The sequence below is a fragment of the Tenrec ecaudatus genome, chromosome 6, assembly GCF_050624435.1.
Source record: "Tenrec ecaudatus isolate mTenEca1 chromosome 6, mTenEca1.hap1, whole genome shotgun sequence".
Lineage (NCBI taxonomy): Eukaryota > Metazoa > Chordata > Mammalia > Afrosoricida > Tenrecidae > Tenrec > Tenrec ecaudatus.
Genome location: NC_134535.1, coordinates 127,701,257 through 127,726,847, shown reverse-complemented (window position 1 = coordinate 127,726,847; position 25,591 = coordinate 127,701,257). Strand labels below are relative to the sequence as shown.

Here is a 25,591-nt window from a genome sequence, read left to right as displayed (position 1 = left end):
ACCACATAGGCATACGTCACCGAGGGTTAATCTAACAAAAAAAAATCCTCCAGTCACGGGGCGCGGAAAGAAAGGAAAACTCTAACACGCAAGAGGAGAGAACAAGGCTCAGGAGGCCTGGGTGTGAGTCAGAGTCCGGCTGCCTACCAGCCGCGTCAGGCAACTTGCATTCCAGCGTGAGGATGGTGCCAAAGGGCAAACCCTTGGTTACTAGCCCAAATGTTGATGGTTCGAACTCCCCCAGGCACTGTGAACCCGCTGGGGCAGTTCCACCTCTGCATACCTGGGGGGGGTACACTCAACAACAGCTATGGAAAGTAGGGGGTCAGAGAGACCCTGCTCAACCCCGCGCATGGGAGAATACCTACTGAAAGTTAATGTTTCCATGCCAGGGGTCCTCAAACTACAGCCGTGGGCCACATGCGGCCCGCCAAGGACATTTATCTGGCCCACTGGGTGTTTTTCCCACTGCTACCTGTCCTGCTTAGCAGCCAACTCATCCAGTGTACAGAGCCTGTCCTGCTTAGCAGCCAACTCATGCAGTGTGCATAGGAATTTGTTCATAGTTTTTTTTAACTATAGTCTGGACCTCCAGTGGTCTGAGGGACAGTGAACTGGACCCCTGTTAAAAAAGTCTGAGGACCCCTGCTAAAGAGCTTGAGAAAGGCAGCGGCCGTTTCCCTAGGAGTGAAGGCCCGGCTTTCCTTCCTTGCTTTCTTGCTCTATTCTCCACCCCGGGTTGTCTGGAAGCCTGCCTTCTGAGATCCAACCCAGCATGCCCTGCTGTGTCTCTGCTGTGCTGGCTGTGGAGTCTCGGGGCCAGGGGCTGCTGGGCTGTCTTTGTTGTGTTTGCTGAGGATCCCTTGGGGTAGGGAAGAGAGGCAGGTGAGACACCGGAGGCTCCAGCTTGCTGTTGCAGAGTGGGGCAAGTGGGACAGGAGCCCTTCCAAGGCCAAAGGGAAATCATCGCTCTGTCCCCAGTCATTAGCGCAAGTCACCAGCGGCGTGACTGCTACCTACACTCGTGAGAGCTTAGCAGCCATCACCAAGAAACAGTAGCACTCTGGCTTCATTAAGGGCCATGCTGACATTCACTCTGCATTTGCTCTAGTCCTTCCCAAGAAAGCGAGTGCCTACCCCGCCAGGTGGAGCCAATGGGCTAATGCTCTAATGTAGTCAGTCAACGGGAGTCTGAGAGCCCACAATGCCATACACATCCACCCACGTACCTCGCATGTCACTCCAGCCCTCCGTCAATGCCCAGGACAGAGCAGTGGACAGGAAGACCTCCAGAGGACACGCTGTCGCCCTGGAAGGCAAGCAGTGGAGGCTCCCTAATGATTCTAACTTCTAGTTCCCCAAGGAAGCAAGCAAAACCGGGGCAATATCCAGGGGCTGTGCGAAGATCAACGGACTCAACACAAACCCTGTAAGGAAGGGCAAGGGAGCGGGAGGCAGAAATGAGTGTGTGAATCTGGGGGTGGGGATAGACTGATACCAGGAAGATGGTTACCTAGGGCTGACCCGGGACTTCAGAAAGGAGCAACAACTCCAAGCCCGGGGCACCTTGTTGGGCTCGCTGCTCCAATACCCCCATGTTCCCTCTTTAAAGAAAGGCCCAGAAACCCATCTCCCTTGGAGACTCTGGCCCCCTGGTGGGTGGTATAGTGGCTACATGTTGGGCTACTAACCACAAGGACAGCCGTTCAAAACCACCAGTCAGCTCTGTTTTCTTCCCATAAAGAGCTACAGTCTGCAAAACTTACAGGGCAGGTCTACCCTGTCCAATAGGGTTACAGGGTCACCATGCGTCAGAATTGACTCGGTGGCAGTGAGTTAGGTTCCTGGGTGGTTGTTGTTGTTTCTTTGGGGAGGGAGGCAGGGAGTTCCTAGGTGGTACAAGTGGTTGCTGTGCTCAGCTGATGATCAAACTACTGGAAGCTTGATTCCCCCCAGAGGATCCTGAGAAGAAAGGTCTGGTAAAGAATGAACTTCTTCCAAAGAGTGAACCACTGAAAAGCCTATGGAGCACCCTCCATGGACAGCTGCGGTAAGGATGAGCCTGAGTCCTCAGAAGCAACTGGTTATTTGGTTGGCTGGTTGGCTGGTTGGTTGGCTGGTTGGCTGGTTGGTTGGCTGGTTGGCTGGTTGGTTGGCTGGTTGGCTGGCTGGCTGGCTAGCTGGTTGGTTGGTTGGTTGGTTGGTTGGTTGGTTGGTTGGTTGGTTAGTTGATGAGTCGGCTGGGTGGTTTGGATAAAGAGCTGTCAGCCTCTACAGAGGCTCTCCACAAATCCTGGATATGGAGCAATGGGGAATTATGATAAAGTGCTTGGCAGTTCTCCCTGGAATAGCAAAGACTCCAGAAGGTCTCAAGCTCAGAAGGGGTTTGAATTCCAGATGGATCACTCAGCAGCTCTGTTACCTCAGCCGAGGCACTTAGCTTTCTCTGGGCTGGTTTCCTCAGCTCTTTCAAGCCGTGGGACTACCCCTCACCTTGCACAGCATTCCTGGGGACTAATTGAGAAGCACAAGTAGCAGTAACATACAGAAAACCCTCAGTGAGGTTGGTTCCCTTGCCTAAAACCAAACATGGATGAAATTACATCCCTAAACAGAGGAACTTCCCCAAAGTCCTCCTTAACTCCTTCCAAGGTCCCCTCCACTCCAACTCCAAAAGTTGAGGCAGATGGGTAGTCCTGACCACTATTCAATCTGATATATAAAACACTCTTCTTGAAAAAGAAGATGGGAAGGGGGCTTGTAGCAAAGATGAAGAGACCTTAGCCTGACTTTTTGACCTTCAACTTTCACCCCAAAGGAGTCCTCCTCAAAAAGTTTTTTTTTAGGGGGGGGTCATTATATCACAAACTAGGTCCCCTAACCTATCCTCTGTTGGTGCAAGAACCCAGGTTGAGATGGCAGGCTTCCAGCTCTCCTGACCCACAGGATGAAAGTCAGTTGCCAAGACATCCTATGGATTGGGGGAACAGGTGGTTTCTCTGCAAGGAGAGGATTCTGGTCACTCTTAGGTTCCCCCCTGGGATAGAGTCTGGGAGGAAAATGACCCTCATTGAAGATGGGCCTCCGGGGCATCCTCGTGGGCACTGTGCCCCTGCCATAGTCATGGGCCTGCTGGCAAACACAGGCCACAATGCAAAAAGCCAGCTCCTGATTTGAGTTCTCCCATGCCCTCACCCCAGGGAAACTCTCCCTGAATCTCCCATGTCTATGTCTCCTCCTCCAAGCTGAGTTTGGAAGATCTAGTGACCCACAGAGATGAAGTTCCAGGCTAGGCCTGCTGAAACACAGGGCCTGCATGTTAGACAAAGGTCCACAGACCAGAGGCTCATGCTACCCCACCACACACAGGCCTCTGCACTACTGGCTCTGTGGACCACCATAGGAAGTTTGGGAGAAACGAGGAGGAGGTGGTTGGAAGTGGGGAGGTTAACTTTCTCAGGAGTATTACAAGAGGCCAGTAACTCTAGAAGCTCTAGTCTGGAAGAGTCTACTGAGGTGCTTCAATCAGCCTCCCCTCTCGAACAGGAGGCGTGGTTTGTATGAACTGACATTGAGGATGCAGGTGTCTATGTCACCTATCAACCTCCCCAGGGACGTCTGACCAAATGACCCCACAAGTACCCCATTTAATAGTCATCCAAATGACAGATTCATCTTTGAAATATGAGCGTGAGCAATTTTAATCCATGGAAAGATGCACATAATGTGAAAGACTGAACACCAAAAGGAAGGTAAGTACCACTTACAGTCCTGTCAGACGGATGCCCAGATGTCAACTAGGATGGACAATGAATTCTAAGACTTTCGGTTGTAGAATGTTCTTTTTCTTGGTGAGGATAAATGAAGAATGCACAAACAGACCCTAATAGAAGCCTATTCCCTCTCCATGTATCTGAAAGTCAAAGTAAACCCAAACCCTAAAAGGCATCCCAGTCCAGCAGGGTAGGACAGGTAGGCAGACCCTTCTCACCTGTGCTCCAAACTGCCACCGGTGACGTGTCAGATCTAAGTTGCTTGAGGCCAAAGCATGAGTCCTGACTCACAGGAGAGTGGTTCAAACCCCCTCAGGCCCTCCAACGCTTCCTCACAGGAAACCAGGGGGGTCACCTCCAGCCAGTGTTTCACACGGGCTCCGTGGTAAGTGGGAGCCATAGGATGGTGGCATACCAACCCCAAAGGCGATGCCGATTCTACACCTTGTCTGGGGTGGGGTGGAGGTAGAGGCCACCTGGGGGTCCACCATGAGTGGAGTGAGCAGGTTAATGGGTGAATGCAAGCAGCTCATCCACTAGAAACAAGGGGTTTGAGGCATGTACAGAACATAAATGGAGCTGATACCAAGGGCTCAAGGAGAAACAAAATGTTTTGGAAATAATGATGGCAACAATTGTACCAAGGTGCTTGATACACTTGATGTATGGATTGTGATGAGAGCTGTAAGAGTCCCCAATAAAATGATTTATTAAACTTTTTTTAAAAGAACATAAATGGCTTGAACATGCATTGCTGAAAGGAAAAGGTGGCCTCTATCCATCATAGAACTGTTCAAAAGAGCAAGAAGATGAAACGATGATGGCAACCAATGTACAAATGCACTTCAAATAATGGATTCATAAGAGCTGTATGAGCCCCCAGTAAAATGATTTTTAAAAAAACAACAAAATAACAAGAAGAGGGAACATGTCTAGGTGCCCATCAGGAGAAGACTGGATAAAAAACCCTGGACCCACAAAGCTCCCCAAGGCACAACAGGACCTGGAGAAAGTGCTGCTTGTGAGTGAAGTTAGTCCATCCCAAAAGGACAACCGGCTTATGAGATCGCTGTCACAGGGGGGATGAAAACAAGCCAAAGACTCGCATACCAAAGGGAACAGACTTTGGAGGTGACCAAGGGGGAGAGGGCAAGGGGGAAAGATGAATCATAGACTAGAGGGTTGACAGGTATAAGCTTCAATGAACAGGAAGAAAGCAATTCACTAGAGGAAGAAAGAGAAATCACGGGAAAGGGATAGAGAGGCTGTGGGGATGGGGGGCATTAATAAGTAGAATATAAAGTTAATTATCTGAAATGTAAAACCCCCACCTAATTCACAATTTTAAAACAGGATTTAAAATTATTTTTTTTAATAGAGAGAAAAGTAAGAAACAGAATGGGCTTCCAGGTATGTTTACATTTCTGTACATTAAGGATGCCTGCAATGCTGAGAGATTCCCAAAGCCACAAGCAGCCAAAGAACTGGCAATTAATTAAGTTTAACATCGTATCCTAGACAGAGACTACTGGAACAGATAGCCAGATAAACCAAGGGCCTGTGTACAGGCATCGGCAGGCTGTTGGAAAAGTCAGAACATATGAGATTGAAAACAAATCTGAATAAAGCACGAGTTCAGTTAATGGCATATCAATATTGGTTCATTAGTCAGAACAAATGCATCCTGCTAATGTAAGATGTGAATAATGAGTTCAAGGGGGGCCCATTAATATTCTTCTCAATCTAAAACTATCTGAAAATAAAACAAACCATTACATTACCAGCCAAGTACATTAAGCTACATTTTCCAGACACAAAACATATGTGAATGGTTGGGGCGGGGGGGCACACAATGGAGATTAAGAGTGATTTTTTTTATCTTTAAGCAGGATTCCTGCTTGTGTGCCTGGGGGCCTAAGAGAGCTCGACCAACACTCGTCAACATTCCAAGCTGCGGCAGGAACCTCTTCCGAACCTCCGCAACACCAAAGCAGATAACCTGCCAGCCTTCCGGGGCACCCCTGAGAGGGAAGCCACGGGAGAATAAAGTTAAATACATAGTGAAATCAGCTGTAGACAGTGCGAAGAAGCATTCCTATAAGTCTCCCAGAGAGAGCCAGGGTTCTTCAACTCCCTGGAAAATGGCACCTGGTTCCTCTAAAACAACGCAATGCAAACCGCCATCAACCCCAATGACCTCAACAACAGCAAAAACAAAAACAAAAACGCACACACAGGAGAAACAAAAGGCAATGGCAGAAGATGTCCTGAACATAATGACGTGCATAGAAGAAGCAGACATTGAGCTGCCACAGAAAGAAATTTTCAGAATGCTGCTTGGAGTCATACAGGATATGAGGGAAACAATACAGAAAAGGATGAAATGATAGAAGAGATAAAGGCCATACACCAAAGGGAAATACAGGAGCTTAGGGAGGAGATAACAAAAACCAGTAGCAGAAACACGGACTTCAAAAATTGACTGGAGGAAGCAGAGAACTGCATCAGTGACTTGGAGGACAGCCAAGCAGACTTTAACAAACACAAACAAAAATCTAATAAGATCATCAGAGAAGCTGAAGAAAACCTAAGAGCAATATCTTATGCTATGAAGCAAAACAGCATTAGAATTATTGGCTTTCCAGAGGAAGACACAACAAAGACGTCATCTGCAACAATCATGAGAGAATTCTTGGAGGAAAACTTCCCCAGCTTAATGAATGAAAACCAGGCAACCATTCAGGAGGCTGAAAACAACAGTTAGACTGAATCCCAAGAAGAAGTCACCAAGGCACATAATAGTTAAACTATCCAACTTTGAGGAAAAGGAGAAAATCATGAGAGCAGCTAGAGAAAAACAAACAATAACATATAAAGGTTCCCAAATAAGAATATGCTCAGACCTATCAGCAGAAACTATGAAGAAAAGGAGAGTGGAGTAACATATTCCAAAAATTGAAGGAAAACCACGCAAACCCAAGAATACTCTACCCAGCCAAATTATCAATCAAGATAGATGGATAAGTAAGAGTCTTCCCAGCCACGGAAAAACTCAAAGAATACGTTAGAAGAAACCCAGCCCTACAAAAGATCCTTGCCGACTCAGTATGGGCAGAACAACACTCACCAAGCATAAATAAGAGACTGCCACATAGAACAACCTCACCCAGAGGGCAACAAAGAGAAAACAGACCCCAAGATAGCATTGGTTTAAGGATGGAAAGAAGTCAAGAATGATACATACACACATGCACAACACATAAATGAGAAAGGAAGGTAGGAAAACACTCAACATAAAAGGTATAAGATGACATCACAGAGTCTGCAGATGGAGATAATAACCCTGAACATTGATGGCCTGAACTCAGGCATTGAAAGACTGAGACTAGCAGACTGGCTTAGAAAACACAATCCATCAATCTGCTGCCTACAGGAGACACATCTCAAGCTTACAGACAAAAATGGGCTGAGAATCAAAGGCTGGAGAAAGGCATACCAAGCAAACAGCAGCTCAAAAAAAAAAAAAAAAAAAACAGGTGTTGCCACCCTAATCTCGGATAAAATTGACCTCAAACTGCAAACCATAAAATGAGATAAGGAGGGACACTATATACTGTTCAAGGGAATGGTAGACAAAGAACCACTAAGCATTGTAAACATATATTCCCTGAATGAGAGACCCACTCAATATGTCAACCAAACACTCCAAAAGACCAAAAAAAGAAAGCACAGCCTCAACAATTATAGTAGATGACTTCAATACACCACTCCCTGAGAAAGACAGATCACAGGAAAAGAAACTCAACAAGGAGGCTCGAGATCTAAACACTACAATTAGAAAATTTGACCTGATAAATATTTTCAGAGCTTTTCATCCAAATACAAAAAAATAAATTCACATTCTTTTCAAGCCCACATGGCACATATTCAAAGATAGACCACATGCTGGGGCATAAGGTGAATCTACATAAATTTAAGCACATTGATATCATACAGAACTCTCTCTCTCTGACCAATGTGCCATACGGCTGGAAATCAACAAAAGAAAGACAAAGAAAAGAAGAGCAAACAATTGGAGGATGAAGAACTCTCTACTGCAAAAGGAGTGCGTACTGGCACAGATCAGAGATGAAATTGGGAAATTTCTAGAAACCAACAAGAATGGGAAAACGATGTACCAAAACTTATGGGACACAGCAAAGGCAGTCAGTCATTAGATGAAGTTCCATAGCAATACAAGCACACCTGAGAAAAGAAAAGAGCCTTATGATTGATACGCTGACACAAAATTTACAGCAACTAGAGCAGAGTCAGCAGGACAATCCTACTAAGAGCAAAAGAAAAATAATAAAAATCAGGGCTGAGATTCAGGAGAGAGAAAATAAGAAAACTATGGAAAAAAAGTAATGCTGCTAAAAGTTGGTTCTTTGAAAGGATAAAAAACAATCCACAGACCGCTGGAAAACCTAACCAAAGAAAGGAGGGAACAAATTTCAATAGCAAGAATAAAGGATGAAAGAGGGGACAGTACAATAGACCCTAATGAAATTAAAAGGATAATTAACAGTACTATGAAGGATTGTACTCCAATGAATTCAACAACTTAGAAGACATGGACAAATTCTTGAGAAAACAATCCCTCCCTAGACTATCCTCGATGGACGTCAAGAATCTCAAAAGGCCCATAGCAATAGAAGAAATAGACAAGGTTATTAATGGACCACCACCAAAAAAAAAAAAATCCCCTGAACCAGATGGTTTCACTGGAGAATTCTACCAAGCATTTAGGGAAGAACTAACACCAATCCAACACAAACTCTTATGATAAGAGTTGTATGAGCCCCTAGTAAAATGATATTTTTTAAAAGAGTGATCTTTATGCAAATGAAACACAGCTAAGCACAACGTCAGTAGTTCAAACCCCGCAGCCCTGGCTCACTCTGCAGGAGAACGATGAGGCCGTCTACTCCGATAAAGATCTACAGCCTCAGATACCCGACAGGATTGTCATGAATCAGAGTCCACTCGAGAGCAACAGGCATGGATTTTATTTTGCTTTAAGCAAATGAATAGCGGGCCCTTGTGCAGACAAAGAATCACAATATGCCACGCATTTAAAAGCATGATGAACGTAATTCTGCATCTAAGAACCCAAACGTTAGCAAAGGGAGATGAAGAACACCACACAATAGGCTGGGGCAGCTAAGGGAGTGGAGGAGGCTCTGAACTCAGACAGTTGACAGGCAGGCTCTGGACCCCCATCTGACCCTGATCAGAGGCACCTCTGCCCTCCTAGTCCTTCCAAACCAAAGCCCAGAAAACCCAGAAGCTATCAAAATGTGACAGGCTGCAGGGCAAAAATAGGCAGCAATCATTCCCAGGGTTTCCAGAACAACAGGTACATTTGCATTTCACATCAATAACAATTATTCATATATATGTGTGTGTATGTATATTATATATACACACGCACATATTATATTGTGCTGCCCACATTGCATATGACATACTTAACACTAAAAAAAGTACTCACATTGATCTCAAATTGAGATTTAACACATTTTCCTCTGTTTTTATTTGTTAATTCTGGCAAGGCTACATAAGCTTATCTACAGACTTGATGCTGTTCTTCTAGGCACTTTATGTAGATTGTGTGGTTTCATCTTCAAAACACTCGAATGAACGATGAATCATGATTTCCACTTGACAGCTCAGGACACTGCAATGTTGTTAAGCAGCTTGCCCAAAGCCCTCGCTGACGGTCGACCTGAGCTGTGATGATACCACTCATATTCCAGAGTCCAGTGTCGGCAGACCTCCCAGGAAGGCCATGCCCGCCCAGTCCCAGACACTCCCCATAAAGCGAAATGTACCACAGAGTGCGTTACACCCGTTCCCTGGTTTCCCAGACGTGTAAAAGTTAGTTTGCACTAGACTACACTCACTGCGTGTGTAACAGCCTAGTGGGAAAGTTTGACCGATTGAGAGAATGACGAAAATGTGAAACGGAGACATAAAGTGAGTGTGTATTTTGGGGAGCACTATGCCAATAGCCATGCTCAACATGGGGTTCAGCTTGTGACGCAATTACTCTTTAACCTGCCATTGCGAAGTGAGGCAGAATGCTGAAACAAGGCATGCCTGCTCTCTTCCCGACAGGCAGCAAAGCAAGGTCTGAGCCTCCTCTCCTGAGAACCAGCAATGGAGGCGTGATCTGCAGCCTCTCTCAGTGTTCAAGGCCATCAATTTTTGCATGGCATTCAAAACGTGCCCCTACTTTAGAGGGGTCTTCCCAGCAGCTACTAATTGGTGGCACCCAGAGCTTGGGATTCCAAAAGTGGCCCTAAAACAGCAGTTCTCAACCTGTGGGTTGCGACCCCTTTGGGGGTCGAATGACCCTTTCACAGAGGTCACCTAAGACCACCAGAAAACACCCTAATTCCCCCCAAATAAGTCAGTGTCTTATATTAATTTTTGTTCCCAAAGATGCGCTAGGTCTTATTTTCAGGGGATGTCTTATTTTTCCATGAGGAAGAACACGGTACACATTTATTGTTCATTGTCTTATTAAAAGAGACTTCGCACTTCCTGCTTGCTATGGCTGCGCTGCGGCCAACAGTGAACTGCGTGGCAGCAACGCCGCTATGGTTCAGAGTCCAGAGTTACGGTAGCTTTGGAGGCCTTATTTTCGGGGAGGTCTCATTTTCGGGGGGGATGCCTTATATTTCCGTGAGAGGCAAAACTGTAAGTAGGTCTTATTTTGGGGGGGTGTCTTACTTTTGGGGAAACAGTATTTCCAATGGTCTCAGGAACCGAGACACCACTCCTCTATCCATCTCCAGGCGGGCCCGCCCACATGCAGATACATCCACCTACGAGTACCCAGCATGAAGACCATTACCCATGCTACACCATGCTTCAAGACAAAATTTCATTTATTTGTCATTAGAAGGAAATATTTCACAATATATAATGAACTATTGTTTTTGTGATTCATCACTATGCTTTCATGATGTTCAATGTGTAACAATGAAAACATCCTGCCTACCAGATATTTACATGATGATTCATTCCTAACAGTAGCAAAGTGACAGCTATGAAGTAGCAATGAAAATAATGTTATGGTTGAGGGTCCCCCCTCCACATGAGGAATTGTATGAAAGGGCCGCGGAGTGAGGAAGGTGGAGAACCACTGCCCTGAAGGAACACACCCTCTCAACCATAGTGGGAAGAATAACCAGAGGAGCTCCACCTGCCTCAAGGGTCCAGAGAAACAGGACAGCACAAGAAGGTGTGAGCTGGGCCACAGCCACCCTGCTCAGGTAAAACCCACTGTACCACCGCAGCAGGAATAACAAGTTTGCGGACAGCGTTAACCTAAGTCTTACCAAGCAAAACCCTAATGAGAATAAAAATCCCAATCCTCAGATAACATCATTTATAGTAATCATAAGTATTGCTTGAGCTGCTGCTATGTCCCAGAAACTGTGCTTAATGTTTGTGCATCCGATCATGACAATCCAGCAGGATAACTATGATTTTGCAGATGTGGAATCTGAGACTTGGGAAGGGAACTCATGGATCCATCTAGCATGGATTGAGTACCTATTCTGTGTTTTTTTCAGGTAGCAGTGACAAGCGTGAAGAGGAAAAGTCAGAGAGGGCCACATGGAAGAAGCACACCAGCCTGTGTGATCACGAGGTGTCGAAGGGATCAGGTATCAGGCATCAAAGAACAAACATCATATAATTGTGTGTTTACCTTCCCAATATGATCACTGAAGACACATGGGTGTATAAGCAGAAGTGGTGGAGAAAGCTGGTGGTGCCCGGCTATCAAAAGATATAGCATCTGGAGTCTTAAAGGCTTGAAGGTAAACAAGCAGCCATCTAGCTCAGAAACGACAAAGCCCACATGGAAGAAGCACACCAGCCTGTGTGATCACAAGGTGTCAAAGAGATCAGGTATCAAGCATCAAAGAAAAAAGATCATATCATTATAAATGAGGGTAAGGGCAGAATGGAGACCCAAAGCCCATCTGTAGGTAACGGAACACCACCTTACAGAAGGGTCTTGGGGAGGAGATGAGCCAGTCAGGGTGCCGTGTAGCAACAATGAAACATACAAGTTTCCTCTAGTTCCTAAATGCTTCCTCCCCCTCACCCCACACAACCATGATCCCAATTCTACCTTACAAATCTGGCTAGAACAGAGGCTCTACATTGGTACAGATAGAAACTAGAAACACAGGGAATCCAGGATGGATGATCCCTTAAGGACCATTGGTGAGAGTGGCATTATCTGGAGGGTGGAGGGAAGGTGGGGTAGAAAGGGGGAACTGATTACAAGGATCTACATATAGCCTCCTGCCTGGGGAATGGACAACAGAAAAGTGGGAGAAGGTAGACATCTGACAGTGTAAGATATGACAAAATAATAATAATTTATAAATTATCAAAGGTTCATGCAGGAGGGGGAAACAGAGAGGGAGAGGGGAAATGTGGAGTTGATACCAAGGGCTCCAGTAGAAAGCAAATGTTTTGAGAATGATGATGGCAAAAAATGTACAAATGTGCTTGACACAACAGATGTATGTATGGATTGTGAGAAGAGTTATGCGAGCCCCCAATAAAATAATTTTTAAAAATAGTCAGAGAGGGCCAAGGGATAGAGAGCAACAGGGTGGCAGGTGGACATTGTGTGGCTGGAGTGGTCGGGGGAGACACCTGACAGAAGGCAACATTGAGCAGAGGTCTGAAGAGAGGGAGGGAGCATGCCAGGTCTGGGGAAGAAGGAGACAGGCAAAGCAGCACCCAGCGCAAAGGTCCTTGGGGGAGAGTGGCCTAGAAGTGAGGAGAGGTCAGTGGTCTGGAGCACATTGCAGGGGGGTAGAAAGGGTAGGAGATGAGTTTGGAGATGATGGGGAGGGTCGAGTCATTTTTAAAGGATTGCATAGAGAAATGGATGGACGACATATGGCTAAACTGATAGATGAGTGTGTAAAGGAATGGATTTCTGGGATTCCCTTAGTCTGACAGCTAATTAGGAGTGACAGTATATATGAGGCTAAGTCAAAAATTATTGCTACCTTCCCTTTGCCAACAGGAACCAGATAAGGATGTCCTTGATCATCACTCTTATTTATTCAATATTAGGCTGGAAGACTTAGCCAGGGAGACAACAAAAATAAATCAAAGGCATCCAATTTGGTAAAGAAGAAATAAAGCTCTCTACCTTTGCAAGTGATATAATTCTTTATATAGAAAAGCCCAAAGTCTTGATGAGAAAACTATTGGAACTAATTTGAAAGATTCAACAACATCTCAGGTTCAAAATCAACCTACCCAAACCAATGAGATTCCTGTATACTAATGAAGAAAGTTCTGAAAAGAAACCAAGAAAATATAGTTACCACAGTCACCCAGAAAATGAAATTCTTAGGAATAACCCTACATATTAAATAAACCTAGGAGAAACGAAAGAATTGTACAAGGAAAACTATAAAGTATTATACCATAAGAGACTTACATAACTGGAAAAACATACCATTCTCAGGGATAGTCAAAGTTAACACTGTGAAAATGTCAATACTGCCCCCAAACAATCTATAAATATAAAATAATTCTAATCCAGATCTCAGTATTGGTCTTTGACAAGATGGAAAAATGAATTACCAATTTTATATGGAAAGGAAAGCGACCTCAAATAAGCAAGGCACTACTAAAGAAGAAATCACTTTCCGATTTCAAAGCCTACTACACAGCCTCAGTAGCCAAAGCAGCCTGCGATTGGTACAAGAGGAGCTACATAGACAAATGGAACATAATAGAGAATCCAGAAACCCTCCTGCAAACCACTGACTTTGACCCAGGGCTGAAACGCACTCAATGGAGGAAGAGAGCATCTCTGCACAAATACTTCTGCAAGATCGATATTCCCACTTTCAGAAGCTTGAGTCCATGTACACAAACCAACACAAGATGGATTAAAGACCTAAATGCAGAACCAGAAATACCATCCATGAAAAAATAGAGATAACCTTAGAATGCCTAATACATGAATAAACACACTATGGAACATAAACAAGAAACACACACACCAGCAGAGGATAAAATAGACAACTGAATCCTCCTGGAAATCAGACACGCATACGCATTAAAAGATTTCTTCAAAAGTGTAAAGGGGGGGGACTTTTGAAATGACACATCAGACAAGGGACAAATCTCTGAACTCTGTAACAAACTTCAATACTTCAACAAGAAAGATACATAACCTGATTTCATAATGGGCAGACGACACAAACAGACAGTTCACCAAAGCAGACATTCAGGAGACCAGCAAACAGGTGAAGATGTGCTTGAGGTCATTAACTATCCAAGAGACGGAAGTCAAAGCAGCAATGTGATTCCACCTCACCTCAGCATTGATGGCATTATTAAAAAATTTTTATATAAAACAAAAAATAAATACTGGAGAAGACAAAGAGATTTGAACCCTCCTGTTACTGGTGGTACAGTACAACCTCTGTGGAAACGGTATGGGGCTTCCTCAAAAAGTTGACAATAGACCACAAGACCCGCAACCACACTGTGCAGATGTGCTTTACAGAAATGAGAACCATAGCGTCAACCAATGGATTTCCACCATGTCATGACAGCACCACGCGCAAGAGCAAGAAGGGGAGCAACCTCAATGTCCATCGGTGGAAGAATGGTTCAATTAACTTCTCTACATACACAAAGAGGAATTCTGCACGCTGTTAAAGAATAATGAGGAATCTGTGACACCCCTCTTGATGTGGATGCAATGAGAGGACATTATGTTGAGGGAAATTAGTCCATCACAAAAGGGCAAAAATTTGAAGGGACAACTGTTATTTTAAAAAGAGAGAGAGAGGAAAAGAAAAGGCTTTCACACTAAAGGAAACAGACATTAATGGTGACTCGAAGTGCGAGAGGAAGAAGGGGTAGGGTAGGGAATAGGCTACAGGGTAGACAGGTGTTAACTTGGGTAAAGGGGATGATGAGGTCCAACAAGGTGGGGGAGGGGTGGAAATGAAATGATGGAAACCAGGGAAGTCATTTGGGAGGTTTAATAAATTGCTGAATACAAAAAAATGATGACCTGATCTTCAAACCCTCACCTAAGTCATAGCAAGGTTTATTGTTTGTTGTTGTTTTTTTTGGGGGGGGGTTGCTGCAAAATCATAGAAATCTTTATCAAACAACATGGTCAACATTGGAAGCGACTGTTTCTCCACATACCCTCAATCTTGGTCTATCGTTTTCTAGCCCTTCCCCCAAAGAATGTTGCATGCTTCGATTTACACCACATTAAGACAGCAGTGTGGGATGATCCTCAGGGCATTCAGACTGGATCCTCTTAAATGCTCTTTGAGTTTGGGAACACACCAGTCTATAGGGGCCAAATCAGGGCTATAGGGTAGAGGGGTAAGGTTCTCCCATGACATTCTCCTAAGACAGCCATGTGGCCCTTGAAGAATGGGCAGGTATGTTGTCATGCAGGAGACACTGTCCTGACTTGCCCCTCACCAATGCAAGTTCCTGTTTTCTCCCAACTTCTTCCTAATAAGCTCCCGCCATCATCCCGGGCCCTTTGGGGGGAAAAAAATCTGTCAAGCTGATCCTATGGGAATCCCCCCACAATGCTGTAGCCTTCTGAACTGAGTCTTTGCTCTGAATTTATCTGGCCCAGCAGAGCCCCTTAGACATCTGCTTTGATTAGATCTTTTTGGGGTTTTTTTGAAAGGCGCCCTAAGGAGACGAAGATGAGCATATGGCTGGGAGGATTTGTCTGTTTACACGTATTTCGTTTGGAATAGACCCTGCATGTGAAAAGTGACATGCTTCTTGACCAACCCTTGTGCAGCTCATGTTCTAATATCCCATTTGATATATGCCCCCATACGGGGCCCTCATTGGCCCCACGAGGAGCCCCAGGCAAACACCACCCCTGAGTGAACGAGAGCCCTGCACCGGAATTTTAATCCAGCAGTAACCATGATGGAGAGGACCGCTGGAGGAAACCTGGGAGTCCTAAAGAAAGGTCCATTCCTCGCTTGCCAACTGCCACAGAACCACCACCGATGCCCACTCTCCAGACGCCCCCAGGCGGAAGCTCCAGCAATACCAAGACTCTGCCTTACATCCTCCAGCAAGACAGCTGCTTCCCCACCAGAGAGCCCTGCCCGTGCAGAGCAAAGTCACACTCCCCCCAGGCGAGCCCCACTTTCCAGGAACCCGGCTCTGCATGGTCCGGCCCTGCCGGCCGTGCAGCCTCACCTCCACATCCTTCTCCAGCTCCAGCCCGGCCTCCATCAGGTTGTACTCAAACTCCTCCCGCTGCTCCTTCCTCTCCTCCTCCTGGGCATCGAGCGGCCCCAGCTCAATGTCTCCAGCATGGGGGTCCTTGCCCGTCTCCCCATTGGAGACGATAGCCAGTGCATTGCCAGGGGAGCCGTGGCCAGGGTGTGCCCCCCGTTTCCGGTAGTGATAAGCCAGCACGTAGTCCACCTTCCTCTGGTTGTCGTAGAAGTGCATTCGGCTCACACGGGCCTCGGAGGGCAGGGGCTCATTGGCATCCAGGTAATTGTTGATGACCTGGCCAGAGAGAGCAGGACAGGCAATGGTGAGGCCCAGTGAGGAAGAGGGACCTCAGAAGAGGCTGACCCCATGCTCTGAGATCAGGCCCAGCGGCATAGAAAGGAAGCCCCTGAAGCTCCAAGGCCCTCACTGTCCCCAAGAATGGACAAAGTGGGCCGTGTTCACCGGTCACACCAGCACACACAGCCTCCACCCCTTTGTCCGAAGCAGCCCAAGCCTCTGAACTTTTCCACGGGACCTGAGGTCCATGCACATACATCCAAAGATACCACCCCGCACGGGCCACACCACCCACCTCTCACATACAACCACACACCCACTTCTAGCCACACACACTCTGAAACAGCTGCAAGATGTTCACCCAGCCCCATATGCTCCCATCTTGCACACCTCCTGCAGGTGCCCAGGTGGGCTCCCATAGACACATAGCCCTCTTCTGCCCACACTTGGCCCCGCCACACGGACGCCCTCCCTGCCTATCTGCAGATGAGCCTGGTCAACTCAGACAGTACTTACTGGCAGGTGCTCTGGGTCCATTGGAACAAGGGCCACGGCCAAGTCACCTGGCCCACCCCCCCTCCCTCCCACCCCACGAGACTCTGTTAACCACGGAGCCCCTCGCAGCCCCGCATGGTCCTCTTGCTCCCCCTCTCCAGTCACAGGTGAGGACCTAGCCAAAGGTGAGAGTGGGAGACGTTTCCGCTGCTCTCCTGGCTCCCAGAGAAGGGACGGCCGCAGCAAGAGGAGGAGAAGGCACAAGGAGGGACCCGCCTCCCTCCCTCTGGGTGTTTCCCTGTTTATTACTGGTTTGATACCCAGCTGCCTCTGCAGCCACCTGAGAGGTCACCCAGGCAACCAGATGGCACAGGGGACTCAGCCACCGCAGCACGGGAGACTGGCTTCTCAGGCCTGTGAGCAGGGAGCCAGGGAGCACGCAGACCAACAGGTGGGGCCACCTGGCCATTCACACCTCCTCCTTTCCTGAGCCGCCCCTAATTAGGCAACACACTGGAAAATCGTTCATGACTTGAGAGAGAGAGAGAGAGAGAGAGAGAGAGAGAGAGAGAGAGAGAGAGAGAGAGAGAGAGAGAGGAAGAAGAAAATGCCCTAACAGAAGGCCAGAGCCTCTCACGCACACACATAAGTCCCCCAGCTGGAGAGGGTCCCCACGCCAGAGGTTCCCTTGGGCCTTCCATCTGAGCAGTCCCTACACACACACACACCCGCCCCTCCCCCATCCCCCACCCCTGAGGACTTACAGAACTGCTGTGTGAGCTGTCCATCCGGGGAAGCTGGCCAGCATCTCGGTGGGAACTGCCCTGCGGCCCTTGGGTTCTGGATGCCAGCACCTTGAGATATTGCTGTCCGTGCTTGGGCCTCAGGCCCCCTTGGACCCCTGCCTTAGGGCTCAGCCGGCGTGGGGAGCCTGGGAGGAAGGGGATATCTGGGACAGAGAAAGACAAAGAGCAAAACCAAGGCCAGGTTGCAGGGACACTGGGCAGTGAGTGAGCAGCGAGGGAGGGATAGCTCGGTGGTCTAATTCCCCTCATCTAGCCCCAGTGGGCCAGCTTCACATTGGCCATGGACCTGGGGACAGGGGTGGGGTCCTGCCAGTCTCCCATCACAGTTGGGGCCTGGAGACACCACCGAGCTCCTGCAGATCACAGTTGTGAAATCTCTTCAAATTCCTAGGAAAGAGACCTGTGGTGTCAGCTGTGCTGAGGTAGGTAGGTGGGCCCACTCCCCAGAGCAAATGCCATGACCCTTTCACACAGTTTCTCCTGTGGCGGTGACCCCAACCATAAAATGACTTTCATTGCTACTTCATCACTGTCATTTTGCTACTGGTATGAATTGGGGGACCCCCTGTGAAAGGGTCATTCAACCCCCAGAGGGGTCACACCCCACAGATTGAGAACCACTGCCCTAGAGGGTCACCTTGAATTAAAGCCAGCCGATCACTTCAACATCAAGGCCATTCCCAGGCCAGCACCCCGAGCGGCCCCCCCACTACTCCAACTCAACCAGGCTCCTCCAGGGTACAGTAAGAGGGATCGCCCGTGGTCTGTCGAAGTCAGGGACGTCCTCCACACAGAGCGCTGTCCTCGGATGCCCTTGAGGGGGTCTCCTTCCACGGCACAGCCATCTCCACCCCAGCCCAAGCAGCCCAACTGATAAGCCGCGGCACAAGGGCAGCGCTATTCAGAAGCCTTCTGGCATGGCTCCCGAAAGAGGATGGACACCCCACCCACCCCGAAGGAGTCACAGTGTGTTTGAATTGCAGGGGAAGGAGAGCTTACGCACTCTCAGACCCATCCAGTGACTGGCTGGGTCTCACGTTCATGGAAGTCATCCTCACCCCAGGCTGGAGAAACAGTCCCATGCTCCTGGGCTGAACCTCGGCTGCGGCTCTCCCGGGGACCTCTTTCTTCCACAACAAAATGAGGAGAACACTTTCACACTTCCCACCCCAAGCTTGGGGGCTCAAATGAAAAGGGAAAGAAGAGAGAGCACCTACCAAGCACCCAGAACAGTGACTGGCAGATGGGTGTGCAAGCAATCCTGGTTATTATAATCTTCCTGAACTTATTCAAAATATATGGTCCATGTAAGCACAAATCGCACTTTATACAATACGCTCTGCCCTGGGTATCACATGGATGGATGGATGGATGGATGGATGGATGGATGGATGGATGGATGGATGGATGAGTAAAAGGCAGCCAACCCTTCCAGAGCTCTAAGCTCCAGTCAGAGTCCCTGGTCCCTTTCCCAGTTGTAGAGTAGTGATTTGACAGTTTCAGAAACCTTGAAGATTTGGTTCCTGAACTTGAGATGTATAATCTATGTATCAGCTGGCACTGACACGCAGGAAGCATCATTGTAGCCAGCAGAAGGGAACTTTTCTAATTCCTGTCTATATTATGGGCTCTAGGCAATAGATGCCAGAACTGGGCCCAGGAAGGGGGACCAGAAAGGGCAGGACACCAAAGTAGGATCCCAGGAGGAATTGAGCCTGGTACTGGGTCTTGAAAGGAGCCTGGCATACTTATTGGGCTGCAATCCACAAGGTCAACAGTTTGAAACCACCAGCCGCTTATTGACAGAAAGATGAGGCTTTCTACTCCCGTAAAGAGTTAGTTTCAGAAACGCACAGGGGCAGTTCTACTCTGTCTCACGGGACCACCATAAGTCCAAATCAGGTGTCCTCAAACTACGGCCCACGGGCCACATGCGGCCTGCCGAGGACATTTATCTGCCCCGCCGGGTGTTTTTGCCCCATTTGTTTTTTTTAATTCAAAATAAGATAAGTGCAGTGTGCATAGGAATTTGTTCATAGTTTTGTTTTTTTTTAACTATAGCCCGGCCCTCCAACGGGTCTGAGGGACAGCGACCTGGCCCCTGTTTAACAAGTGTGAGGACTCCTGGTCCAAACGGACTCCATGGGAGCTGAGTGTGGTTTGCCTCGGAACTAGGTCCTGAAGGGTGAGTCACTTCTGAAAGGCCAAGGAGGCTGTAAAGATACTCCCTTGAAAGAAAACACAAAAGAGCAGGAGGGTGGGCAGGCCCTTCAGCTCAGCACACTAATAGAGGGGTTTCCTGCCTTGATTCCCATTCTGTGGGCCATCTGCTCTCCCTGCATACCTGTCCTCCCAGGGAGTCATGGCCGAGCAGAGAAGAGAAGGGCTCGCTGCTGAGAGAAGACTTCCAGGCCTCTGGGCTTACGTCGAGGACGCCCAAGACCGTCTTAATACATAACCGGGGCAGGGAATGAAGATGACACTCACCCAAGGGCTGCCTTTTCTTCAGACTCACAACTCCCACTCAGGGTAGCTCAGACTTAGGGTCAGCCCAAAGCCTCAAACACTGTCCAGGAACTACCATCCCGTCCCCTAAAGGTGCCACTTCCAGCCCCACCCCCTACCCCCCTCCGCCACACATTCTGGCTGCTCCCTCTGCTTGCTCTCTGACACACATGGCTGGCTGGGGCCCTGCTTTCACGCTTCCCACCCCAAACGCCCAGTGGTGACAGCACAGCATCTGGTCAGTCTGCCCAGCTCCAGAAAGGTGGGCGGTTACAGTTAGTTGCTATGGAGACGAGGCTGACTCCTACTTTCCTGGCCATCCCATGGGTGCAAAGTAGAGCTGCTCCAGATGGTTTCCAAGGTTGACCTTTCAGCCTTTTGGCTCATAGTCAAGTGCTTAATCACTGGTACCTCCAAGGCACCCCCAAAACACATTCCAGGCATTAATGCCATAGACATGGGGGTCACAGGAACGCTGGCTGAAGAGAGGGGCAGACTGAGGAAGGAGGGAATGTTAGTAAAGTCTGAACATCGGGGAAGGTAAAGCAGGGAATTCTGGGAATTCCCTAAAACATTTTTACCAAAAACAACTCCTCTGTAATCTAAGAGATTGCAGTGTAATCTAATGTAACCAAATGGATTACAGTGCTCCTACTCAGAGCACACCTACACAGTTTCCAAAATAATCTTTGTAGGAGCAGGTAGCCTTATTTTTTTCTCTCACAGAGTAGCTGGTGGGGTTGAACCACTGACCTGGAGGTTAGCAGCCCAACACTTATCTCATAGCACCACTTGGGCTCCTTTGTCGTTGTCATCAATGTTGTTCTTGATATTGTTGGTTATGATGGTGGAGGTGGAGGTGGTGGTGGAGATGGTGGTGGTGGAGGTGGAGGTGGAGATGGAGGTGGAGGTGGTGGAGATGGTGGTGGAGGTAGAGGTGGCAGTGGAGGTGGAGGTGATGGTGGAAGTGGTGGTGTGGAGGTGGTGGTGGTGGTGGTGGAGGTGAAGGTGGTGGTGGTGGAGGTGAAGGTGGTGGTGGTGGTGGTGGTGGTGGTGGTGGTGGTGGTGGTGGTGGTGGAGGTGGAGGTGGTGGTGGTGGAGGTGGAGGTGGTGGTGGAGGTGGTGGTGGTGGTGGTGGAGGTGGAGGTGGTGGTGGTGAAGGTGGTGGTGTTGGTGGTGGTGGTGGTGGAGGTGGAGGTGGAGGTGGAGGTGGTGGTGGTGGAGGTGGAGGTGGTGGAGGTGGAGGTGGTGGTGGTGGAGGTGGTGGTGGTGGAGGTGGAGGTGGTGGTGGAGGTGGTGGTGGAGGTGGTGGTGGTGGTGGTGGTGGAGGTGGTGGAGGTGGTGGTGGTGGTGGTGGTGGTGTTGGTGGTGGAGGTGGAGGTGGTGGTGGTGGAGGTGGTGGTGGAGGTGGAGGTGGTGGAGGTGGAGGTGGTGGTGGTGGTGGAGGTGGAGGTGGAGGTGGTGGTGGTGGAGGTGGAGGTGGTGGTGGAGGTGGTGGTGTTGGTGGTGGTGGTGGTGGAGGTGATGGAGGTGGTGGTGGAGGTGGATGGAGAGGTGGAGGTGGAGGTGTCGAGTCAGTTCTTACTCATAGCAACCCTATGTATAACAGAATGAAACATGGCTGATCCTTGTTTCCAAGGAGCATTCTGGCTGTACTGCTTCGAAGACAGAGTTTGTCTGTGGGTTGTCCGTAGCACTTTGAGTATTCCTCGCTGGCTCCACAATTCAAATGCACAGGTTCTTCTTCCGTGTTCCTTATTCAATGTCCAGTGCATATGAGGCAATTGGGAAAAAAGAAACAAAACAAGGCTTGGCTCTGGGACACCTTAGACCTCAATATAACATCCTTCCTTTTCAACGGTTTATCAGAAAGAATCGTGTCAATGATGTCGTAAAATAAGCAGCCATCTGAATGAGGACCCAGCTAATTCCACAAGTCCACACAGAAGAAGCACAACAGCTTGTGTGATCCCAGGATTGTAAATAAATCCCAAACCCAAAGAAGTGGACAGCAGGAGACCTTAAATTCTCAACACCAGCTTTGAAGAATGCTATGGATATAGTGGAAATACAAATCCATTTGCAGGGTCCCCACATGGACTGAGTATCTGGTGAATGCCCGTGGACCACAGTCCAGGGATGTGAATGGCCTTCATGTGAGACAGAGAGCATTGTCAAGTGGATTTGGGCAGCTGTGGCTAGCCTAAAACATAACACTTTATTATTTGATGTCCCTTTTGCCCCATTTAAAATTTATTCCACTTTTTCAATATTTTCTGCTCTCTTTTCAGGTGGGATTTTTCTAGGCCTTATTTGTATTTGTTCCTTGTTTCTGGGTACATTTTTATTTGTTTGTCTTTGTATGTCTGTCTGTATCGGGCAGGCAGGAAAGGTAAATCGACAGAGACATTAACTGGGTGCATGATCTCCTAGGGGCACAGAAGGGGAGGCTGGGGAGGGGGGGCGAGGGTGTGGAAGAGGAGTCAACAACAATGAGCGCAAGAAAGAAGGAAAGAGAAAATGCTCTAAAGTTGGTTGCGGTGATGCTTGCACAACTCTTCTTCATCTGACTGGCTTATTGAGTTGTATAATATGCTAATTATATCTCAACAAACCTATTTTTGAAACCAATTAACAGCCATTCTAAAGTCGTGGTAGAAAGTGTCGGATGCAGTGAGAGCATGTCAAGATGGGAGGAGTGAGTCAGGAGAGGAATGGACTCACGGTTGCCCAACAAGATGCAGGTAATCGTTACCACTCTATTGTTCATGTAGAGGTTGTTGCATTGGTATGTTTCTTGCTGTGTATCTTTCAACAACAATAAAAAGTGGTATATATAAAAAAAGAGGTCTCCTGCAGATTTATCCAGTGCAATATATTCTTTGATTTCTTGACGGCTGCTTCCATGAGCATTGATTATGGATCCAAGCAAGAGGAAATCCTTGACCACTTCAAACTTTTCTCCACTTATCATGATGCTACCTACTGGTCCAGTTGTGCCAATTTTGGTTTTCTGTACATTAAGTTGTAACTCACATTGAGCCCTGAAATCCTTGATCTTCATCAGCAAGTGCCTCAAGTCCTCCTCACTTTCAGCAAGCAAGGTTGTGTCATCTGCATATCTCAGGTTGTTAAGAAGCCTTCCTCCAGTCCTGATGTCACATTCTTCTTCACATAATCCCATTTCGCTGATTATTTGCTCAGTATACAGGCTGAAATAGTATGGTTAAAGGGTACAACCCTGATGTATACTTTTCCTGATTTTAAACCAAGCAGTATTCTGTTCTTTGATGCACACAACTGCCTCTTGATTCATGCACAGGTTGAGTATGAGCACAATAAAATGTTCTGAAATTTCCTTTCTTTTCAATGATATCCATAGTTTGCTATGATCCACACAGTCAAATGTCTTTGCTTAGTCAATAAAATGTAAGTAGACATCTTCCTGGTACTCTGTTTTGAGATAAGATCCATCTGCCATCAGCAATCATATCCCGTGTTCCGTGTCCTCTTCTGAACCAGGCCTGAACCTCTTGGAAGCTCCCTGTCATTGTACAGCTGCAACCATTGATGAATGATGTTCAGCAAATTTTTACTTGCATATGATACCAATGATACTGTTCTACAATTTGAGCATTCTGTTGGGTGGGTCACCTTTATTTGAAATGGGTATAAATATGAAATCTCTTCCTGCCAGCTGACCAAGTAGCCGTCTTCCAAATTTACTGGCAGAGATGAGTGAAAGCTTCCAGTCTTTGTCAGCTTGTTGACACATCTCAATTGGTATTCCATCAAGTCCTTGTTTGGGGCTAGTACTTTCAGTGCACCTTGCACGTCTTCCTTCAGTTCCATTGGTTCTTGCTCATATGCTACATCTTGAAATGATTAGTGTTTACCAGTGCTTTGGGTACTTCTTTACGCCTCCTGCATCATTCATCATTTCTCCCATAGAAGCTTTCAATGCCACACCGAAAACATTCTGTTCCTACTCATGAAGTTTTCAGTATCTCACAATATTCTGTTGCTATGCACAAAGTTTTCGTCATTAATTCCTCAAAAGTGGATAGCCTATTCCTTTTCCATAGTCTGTTCTTAGTCTAGAAGCTCTGCTGAACTCTTCACTTTGAGTGATCCTCCTGGAATTTGAAATACCGGTGGCATAGCACCCAGCCACCACAGTACAACAAACTGAGAGAACATGGCTCCTTAGAAGAGCTCAATTGAGATCAACAGAAGTAACGGGCTTATAGCAACAGAACATGTGACCTCATTTGGAAATAATCCCTTCATTCCTCTTTTGCTTAACATATGTCACCTTGAATCATAGATTCCTGGTGTGTCCTTGACTTACCTGCCCTCCAGACCATAAGGACATGCGCTAAGAATCATGTACCTCTGATCAATTGCACAGTTCTCGAAAGGCTTGGGTCTCTTCCCATCTCTTTCCTTAGGCACCCTCATCTAGTCCTGCGGCTTCATTATCAGCTACATGCTGAGTATCCCCGAAGTCTGACCTTTCACCCTTACTTTGCTCTAAGCGTCAAGTCCATACAATCCCCTGTTACTTGGCCTCTTTGCTGTGGATGTTTCTTCAAAGTTAACTTGCCCCAAATTAAACAAATGCTCTTCCCCACAACAGGATTTTCAGGGCTCCTTCTACTCAGTCCTTAAACCAGAAATCTAGGGGGCCTTTCTAGTCTTCTTCCATCATCACTCAGCGCACCCTCATCAAGTCCATGGCAAATCATAGTGAGCCTATGGGGCAGGGTAGAAGTGCCTCTGTGAATTTCTGAGACTTTAAAACTCTTTCTAGAAGGAAAAAGGTCCATGTTTCTCCCACACCTGGTGGCTTCAAATTGCTGGCCCTTGAGATGGTAGCCCATCCCCTAATCACTATGCCGTCAAGACCTCCTGTTCTTCCATAATAGCCCATGTCCAGTTTGTATCAATCCTATGAATTGTACCCCTTAGATATCTCCTTAATCTGTTTTCTCACCACTGTAGATTATCATGACAGCCTCCTGAAGGTCTCCCTGCTTCTACCCTTACCACACTTCCTTGTTTCTCACAAAACATCCAGGGTATTCATTTTAAATGTAGACCTTGGCCATGACACCTGCATGCCCCTTGTGAGTAGAATTTTCTAAGGCTGCCTGTAGCTCTTGAGCTGTGAGACACCAGTCTGCTCCCTGTCCTTGTCTCCATTTCTTCTATGTGTCCTGTTGACTCTCTGTTCCTGCCAGGCTGTCTTGCAGTCTCCGTGCTCCCTCCCAGCCCAGACCCTGTGTTCTTTCTTCTCCCTAGACCATGTTTCCCAACAACTCTTCATCTAGTTGGGTCACTTACTATTTGGGTCATGATTATTATTCATGGTGTTGCTACTGAGTA

General features: G+C 47.4%; 1 protein-coding gene across 1 annotated transcript in view; it reads right to left on the bottom strand.

Moving 5' to 3' along the window:
• ANO2 (anoctamin 2) overlaps positions 1 to 16,934 on the bottom strand; it is a 415,077-nt gene extending 398,143 nt beyond the window's left edge. Inside the window, exons 1-2 of the mRNA XM_075553136.1 lie at positions 16,914 to 16,934; positions 16,077 to 16,394 (exon numbers count right to left, since the gene is read on the bottom strand). Of these exons, the coding sequence (XP_075409251.1) occupies positions 16,077 to 16,394; positions 16,914 to 16,934 (339 nt within the window). The remainder of the gene's footprint in view (positions 1 to 16,076; positions 16,395 to 16,913) is intronic.
• Positions 16,935 to 25,591: the final 8,657 nt, after the last annotated feature.